The sequence below is a fragment of the Pithys albifrons genome, chromosome 11 (genome assembly GCF_047495875.1).
Source record: "Pithys albifrons albifrons isolate INPA30051 chromosome 11, PitAlb_v1, whole genome shotgun sequence".
In the NCBI taxonomy this organism is placed as follows: domain Eukaryota; kingdom Metazoa; phylum Chordata; class Aves; order Passeriformes; family Thamnophilidae; genus Pithys; species Pithys albifrons.
The window spans coordinates 6,330,255-6,338,347 of NC_092468.1; the positions used below are offsets into that span (position 1 = coordinate 6,330,255).

Sequence of the window (8,093 nt, forward strand, 5' to 3'; positions counted from 1 at the left end):
AGGTATTTAGGAAGTAATATAAATATCTTACAGAGTGGGACTAGCGACACATGCATCCCTGTTACAAAGATAGGATAAAGCCTATGATGAAAACAGCCCTATGATAAGGATAACTTTCAATTACCAAAAGTATTAGAGAAATCAAATACAAGAGGCTTCACTGGAAACATGATGAAACTGCTCCCTGAAGTACCACAGGCAGATTATTTTTTAAATCCAACTTAAAAACAACTCTGTACTTGCTGCTGACAGTTATTCTCATCCCTCTGAAATAAAATCCTCAAATACAACGTGACTGGGCAATGGTCTCTCTAACCTCAAAGGCACAGGACCACAGCTAAGGGGTAGGAGCTGAAGAAGTTTGTTATGCTGTATGAGTTCAGGCGTATCTCTGCTGGATCCCAACAGGCTGACAAGTGAATAAAAGTGGCACAGAGGGTTTTGCTGGGGGAAACCCTCCAGTGCACAACCCATCCATCACTCACTGCCAGGGAGAGGCTCCACTGTCCTCACCGCTTGCCCAGAACAGCTCCTCACCATTTGTTGCATTTGAAAAGCACCACTTTTGAAATGGCAGAAAGTCAAAGTACCTTTGAAATGGCAGAAAGCAGGGTCCATCCTCTCAGGCAGAGGGGACCCTGAGCCTTCTCAGGCAGCAAACGTGGTCTTGGGGCTCTTCTGTGAGCAGACATAAGACCCTTTTGAATGCACTCATTAGTGCTGGGGCTGGCAGGAGCTGTTCTTCTGTGCCCCAGCTGATGAACATGAGCGCTGCTGCCAAGTCTGCTGATAAATAAAAAAGGATAGGAAAAGCCTTATGGTTTTTGAAAAGGGCAACAGGAACTCAGTGCTCAAGGCAGCAAACACAATTTGCAGTAACAAACAGACTCTGGAGTCCAAGAGCAGCTCAGTGGTGATATTCCACCCTATTTTCCTCTTAAACATCAGCTTTTAACAGCAGAGAAATCAATGGCACTAAAGGCAGCGAGGATCGAGCTGATGGAGAATGCTGCAAAGTTCTCCAAACAGCCTTCCTCATTCACTTCATTTATCACCTACAGCCTCAGCTCTTCCAGCTCCAGGCACGCTCCCCTCCTCCTTGGCCTTGCAAGCACGACTAATTTTCATCAGTGACAAGGCAGGAGACTAATTACAGTACACGTTTCATTTGTGAAGGGACTCCAGGGAGAGGAGGAGGGGGAAGATAACTCTGCTTGCTCTGCCACCTAAACAGTTTGTATTTGTTAGTGTAGAAATAAATATGATGACAGCAAACTGATGCCTCAGGAGCAATTCACCCATTAACCCAACATCCTCCACAGCTCACACACACCACCATTTATATGCACCATTAATATTTATAAGGATGGCGTGTCTTTTTGACAGAAACTTGTGCCTCCAACGACAACAGATGTTATACCATTTATGAAAGAAACTACTCAAGCATTTCCAATGGACCTTGTCCATGCTCATCATGTCTTTATCCCGTGCTCTGATTATATTATCCACAGAGAGCCTGGGTCCAAGAGCTGCTTCCAGCCCAAGAACATGGATGGCAGCACACTTGCCTGTAGAGTACTTAAAAATTTTCAAAGTTTCACTATGTGTCTGTGGATGTTCTTCTGGGAGCTCAGACCTTCCAAATGCTCCTGACAACTCAAACGGAAGTGTGTGAGGAATTACCAGTTGTACTCCCCCATCTCATGAGGATTTGCCACTTACCTGACCCTCCAAAACACTTGGCACGCATCACTGAGGCTGCTGGATTGCCTCCCACAGTTGCCTTTGCCACCACAGCTGCCTCAGTGATGCTAATCTACAAAGAATTAAAGCCTGTTATTATACTGCATGTTATACTTCTGTATGCATATGCTTGGAGGGGAGCACATGCAGGATGGCACAGATCCCATTGTCTCTGCTAAAGCTACGCTTTTCTTTGGCTAGACTGCAATTTAGAGCATGTGGAGGAGCCCACCTGTGGCAGGACAGAGCTTCCTGCTCTTGCAAGGGTTAAACTCCCACCCTCCATGGAGGAGGAAGCAGTGTCCATACACATCCCCATCAGCAGGGAGCAGGATAGGTTTAACCTGGAAAGAATGACACAGGTAAGTCCATGGGTTTAGTGAAATCTCCTTCAGGAACGACCATGACCATGCGTGGGCAAACACTGAGGTACTGGGCAAGGTATCTAAGGAATGTCTTCTTTTACTAGATTACAGTTGACATTTCCATTAAAATGCATGAGGTTACCATGATTCGCTTCACCTGATGTGATGGAACTGGTTTAAAGTAGCACAAAAATGTCACATTATCCCTGTAGGTTAGTGGAGATAGCCTGCAGTGACTCCTCCTCCAGAATGGCAGCTCTGGTGATGCCCTGATATTTATGGCACATACATTTTTAATGCCCAGCATAAACAACTCCAGCATTTGTCAACTCATTTGACCTGCAGCTTTTCAAAGAAAATACAAAAAGACATGCTGCAGAACAAGAGCTACCAACATGTACAATGCCTTGCCATCAGCACCCACCCAGTCACAACAGAAATAGGATGTTACTGCCACGGCCAACTCTCTCTGGCCATTCTTGGCCAAGATTTGCTAGCCCACTGCTGGAGTCTCCTTATGCATCCAGTGCCTGCAGCTCCTCACTGCTCAAAAACATGCAGATCTGAGGCTTATAAGACATCACTGCTGTTCAGCAGCCACAAGTGTTTCATCACCCAAGCCCTGACACATCTGAGCCTTGACTGAGGTGAATTTGGGAGCTCCTTCACTTCACATTTCCCTAGATTAACAATGCAGCACTTCTGACCTAAGTTAGCTCTGAAACACAACTGAAACAAACACCTGCAGTAAAGAGACCTGACAGGTTTGGGGACTGCACCTGCAGCCACAGCACTGCAATGGCTCTTGTGTAAATCAGAAGAATTTACACCAGTACTAATCCCACTGCTGGAGCACCTGATTACATATGTGTTGTGGTTTGACCCCAGCCAGCAACCAAGCACCAAGCAGCTGCTTGCTCACTCTCCCCACCCCAGTTCCAGCAAAAGCTAAGCTTTCTCTGAAGGGAAAACAAGCTCACAAACTCTTGGAATTCATCTTTTTGCCGCAGGATTACATACATTATGTGTTACTGCATATTTTATAAATATGTGTTGGTATATCTGTGTGTTTTATACACCTCTGCTGACATTATGTGCCTAATTTTGGTTCAGAAGAAAGATGGTTCCTTCCAAATTGTGAGACCCATTACTTCTCTGCAGTTTGCACCCATACAATTGTGGGTTTTCTCTGCCAGGCTATGTATGCATAAAACACACACAAAATGCAGTCACAGGTGTGTCTACTCACTTAAATACAAAAAATGCTGTGTCCCTGGCCTGGTCCAAATAGCATTTCTTCTAAGCCAGCATTAATTATATCAATGAAAAGTATGAGCCACTTTCCCCATTGTGTTACAAAAAGCATTTAGGTGCACCAAGAGCACAGACTTAGTCACCCAGTCCCTCATATATCCCACTCTGCTCCTGCCTGATGCAGAGAAACTTGTTAGCAACTGAACAAACTCTGACAAAATCTAAGCTTTGATGCTTTAACACAAAAGAGAGAAACACGAAAAAAATACCTTTCTGAAAATAGCATCTCCTATCCACTGTGATACAAAAAGCAGAGAGGCCTGAGCTTAGGTCTCCAGTCAGCATATCCCACGTGCAGGCTCTATCTCAGATGGGCTCCTCTGTGATGGTTGTGAGAAGAAGGTGCTGAACTTCTCTATCCCAGTCTGTTATTTTTTCAGACACGGATTAGCATAGTGCAGGCACGAGCATTTATCCAGTGCTTTGAAGATGAAAAGCAGCATTAAGTAATAGCGGGACTGACTGAAGAGCTACCCCAGCCTTTCCCAGAGCACGTGCCGTTACCCGCTGGACCACGCGGGACGCACCCAGCACCGACCTACAGGTGCGGATCCATAAAAAGTGATGGAGCCGGGGATTCTGAGTCTCTACGCAGCTGTGAGAGCCTACAGCTCACACCAGAGCTCTCAGCAAGGAAAACCTCAGCACCACTAAAGTCAATGGGCTTTCCATGGCGAAATATACCGGGAGAAAGCTGGAGCAGGAGGGGAGCTGTGCGGGACCCGTCGAGGGAGACCAACGAGCGGCTCCACGCCCGCAGTGCCGAGTCAAGCGGCGGACGCGTCTCCCGTTTCCTCGGGCGGTAAAAAATATGCCATGCATTAGAGAGGAGAATAAAGGCAGGGAAACAAAGGAGCGGGAGCGAACACCTGTCGCTCTCCTCGGGGACGAGCCCTAATGCTTTTATTTGCCTCAGTCTGCTGGGGGAACTGCAGCTGCCAACTGTCATCAGCATCAAGTTACCCGCACAAAGCTCGGGCTGCCAGCGCTCCCCGCCAGCCGAGGCGTAGGGGCTGGACGGCTCCGAGCGCTCGGGGCCCGGCTGGCCGTGGGCACGGGGTGGGGGAGCGGCCCCGGGGCTAGGGCAGGGCTGCCCAGCCGGGGTGCCCAGCACAGCCCTGCTCACGGCCCCAACGGGCGCGTCCTCCCCGGCAGATGCTCAAACCCCGGCTCCCGGAGCTTCCCCATCCACCGGGATGGGGCAGCACAAGGGAAACCTGGCGCCCGGCCAGCCGTGCCTGTTCCGTCCCGCTGGTTCCCGCTCAGAGCTCGGGCGCGCTCTTCCACGCCCAGCTCGGTGCTGACGCCTGTGGGGACCGATCCCCCCCGCCCGACCATCACCCGCCCCGCGCACACGCGTGTCCCAAGGCTTTGAACCCGCCACGGGCGTCGCGGTTTGGGGTTCACTGGGGGGGACTGACATGACCCGCTGCTTCGGGGACCGCACGAACCCTTCCCGCAGCCCGGGGCGAGGCTGCCCGCGGTGCTGTCCGGGCGGTGCCAGCAACGGGAGCGAGGCCGTTCCCAGTCGCATTCCCAATCCCGCTCCCAATCCCATTCCCAATCCCGCTCCCATTCCGGCCCCGCTCCGACCCGGCAGCGCCGCCCGCCCCGCCCCGGCGCAGACAAAGCACGCGGCTCCCATTGGCCCGTTCAGCCCACGCGCGGCGCTGCCCGCGCGGCGCGACCAATCAGCTCATTGACATGCAAATCGCGGCATATAAAAGGGGGCGGGCGGCGCGGCCGGCGCGGAGCGCAGCGCAGGGCCCGCAATGGCGCCGGGCACGGAGCGGCCGCCAAGGGGCCGGGGCTGTGCCGAGCCCCGCACCGACCGCAGGGTGAGCGCCCGGGCCGGGCCGGGCCGGGCCGGGCCGGGCTGGGCTGGGGGGGGGCTGGGTTTGGGCTTAGGTGCGGGGTCTGACGGCGCTGTTGTCCCCCCAGACAAGGAAGCCGCTGGTAGAGAAGAAGCGCCGCGCGCGGATCAACGAGAGCCTGCGGGAGCTGCGGGAGCTGCTCGCCGACAGCGAGGTGAGGCGGCGGCAGCGCGGCGGGGTGGGGGCCGGTGGGGCTCCGGGCCGCGCTGACGGCCGCGGCGCCCCGCGTCAGTTTCAGGCGAAGCTGGAGAACGCGGAGGTGCTGGAGCGGACGGTCCGGAGGGTGCGGGCCGTGCTGGAGCGCCGCGCCCGCGGTGAGTGGCGGCCCGGGGGGCGGTGGGGAGCGTCCGGCCCGGCCCGCGCCTCACCCGCGCCCCTCTCTGTCCCAGGCGGCGGGCGGCGGCTCCTTGAGGCCAGCGAGCGCTTCGCCGCCGGGTACATCCAGTGCATGCACGAGGTGCACACCTTCGTCTCCAGCTGCCCCGGCATCGACGCCACCACGGCCGCCGAGCTGCTCAACCACTTGCTGGAGTCCATGCCCCTCAGCGAGCCCTCCTGCCCGGACTCGGTCACGGACGCTCTGGGCGATGCCGCCCTCGGGTCCTGGGCCCCGGGCGAGGCGCTGGCCCTGCCCGCCGCGGCCCCGCTGGCGCTGCCCGGCCCTGGCGAGGACACCTGCTCCGACTCGGACGAGGCGGAGGGCGAACCGGGCCAAACCTCCGCCGACGGACTGGACGCGTCCCAGACGCGCGGCCTGCCCTTGCCCGGCCTGCCCAAATCCATGTGGAGACCCTGGTAACGGGGCAGCGGCGGCCAAGGCAGAGCTACCCGTGGGCAGAGCGGGGTGCCCTCGGCATTGCGAGCACCGCCGGCACACGAGTGTGTGTGTGAGTGGTGTGTGTGCAGCTGGCAGCGCTCTGGGACTGCACCAGGGGCTCTGACGCTGTCACTCCCTGACAGGATAATAGCGAACGCGTTAACATTTCATCTCTGTGTGTGAGCGTGTGGCGTTTTGGAACTTTAGGGGTTGTTTCTATGAGAGGTTGGGGGGAGGAGAAGGAAGTTGGTTTGTAGTAGCAAAGCTTTCTGGTGGATACACAGCAGTTATTTTATAACCCTGTCTCTTTCTTCTTAGCCCTTATAAGCGGCCCAAATACCACTACATTTTTCTTTTTAAGAAAAAGCCCTTGTGCATTCTAAGTCGCGATAGTGAACTCCATCAGAAGCTCGAGCTAAGTCTGCATGCTCGGTTTTAAGTGTTCTGGTGATAGCACAGACCCCTGAAAGGGGTCGGTCTGGTTCGATCTGTACTCAGTAGCAGTCTAGAGTCTCACCTTCAATGAAGGGAGAGAAAACTAGAAACCTGGTGGAATGAAACAAACATTTAAAAAATATTGGTGGCAGGGTGCCTTTTAGAAGTGAGTGTCTTCATGCACATTTTGCTTTTAACACATTTGAGTTTATTGTAACTTTATGTATATTACGGTGTCAAATGTTTTTTTTTTATTTTTAATCTTTAATAAAAAACCCCACTGAATTCACAACATGGTATGTATTGTGGAATGTGCTGCACTTCTAACCCATTGAAAAAAATTAAAAATACAGCTCGCTATTGTTAACAACAGTATGTGTGTATCATGGAAACAATGCTGGCAATTAAGCACTTAATTCTTGTTAAGCATTGTTAAGTACTGGAATTCAAATGTTTCTTTTGTTTAATACTAGAAGACACTTAAGTTATTGCAGTGAGCAAGGCCATCCTGTCTAAGGTTGGTCTTAGGCCACAGATTCCTGGTCTGGTTGGTCTGGATGCCAGTCTTAAACTTACTGTACTGGATCTGCCATCTGGAGGTGTTGCTCATACACGTACAGCCCTAACTTCAGAAGTGTTAGGCAAATCCTGTCCTGGGGCATAACGTCACAGGGGGGTGGTGGTTTTTTGTTTGTTTGGTTGATTGGAGTCTTTTTTTTTTTTTGCTCTCAGATGCAAAGTTGAATGGAGTGTGCTGTGGACTTGGGAAGTATTCTTTAAAATTAATGTTTCTAGGAGGCTTGAGGGGGACCCTTGGCATTCTTGTATATGAGGTTTTACCCTTCCCTGTTCCTTCTTTGGGGAGATGCCAGGTTATTTATGCTGTGGAAATACCTTTCAGAGAGCTGTCATTGTAAAGAGAAAAACAAAAAGGAATTGTGAAGTATCTTAATACATGGAAGTCCCCAAGCATAAAACAAGGAAGAAAGGAAGCAACCTAACTACCAAGGGATTAGATATGTAACTTTGTTTTGCTAAGAACCCAAGGAAGAATAAAAATGAAAGCTAAGATACTGGTCAGACCTTTCCTTTGTAATTTTCTTTACCTGAGGTGGGTGTTCTTATTCAAAGATGGTCATCAGATTTCTTTGGTTCTTCTGATCCCCTTTTATGGTAAATTCCCTTTGAACTGGGGAAAGGGGCAAAAACCAGCTGAGCAAGGGAAGGTGAGAGCTTCTGTAGTGACCTTTCTGCTTTAGGGAGGGAGGTGAGTGTTTAGAAGTGTAAATGAAGAAGGAGCCTGGGACACTTGCACTGAGAGTAACACCCTTACACAGGAGATGACCTCGGACTGAGGCCACACCTCTCTAGCCTCAGCATCAGTCTTTATATAAATACAGCTCTTTCCCCCGGTATCACATCTACTTCCCTCTCCACAGTTAGCCCAGGTAATGATACCTTGCTGTAACACCAAGGGCACATCACTGTGGATTGTTACCCTGGTGCACCCAGCCAGAGCCCCTTTCTTTTAACAGCTGGAAAAGG

General features: G+C 51.8%; 1 protein-coding gene across 1 annotated transcript; it reads left to right on the forward strand.

The window, feature by feature from the left end:
• Positions 1-5,126: 5,126 nt before the first annotated feature.
• On the forward strand, positions 5,127-6,176 carry LOC139676872 (transcription cofactor HES-6-like). The gene is given in 4 exon segments (XM_071566292.1): positions 5,127-5,151; positions 5,154-5,260; positions 5,364-5,450; positions 5,529-6,176. Coding segments are annotated over 4 exon segments (786 nt in total). The 3' UTR covers positions 6,096-6,176.
• The last annotated feature ends 1,917 nt before the right edge of the window (positions 6,177-8,093 follow it).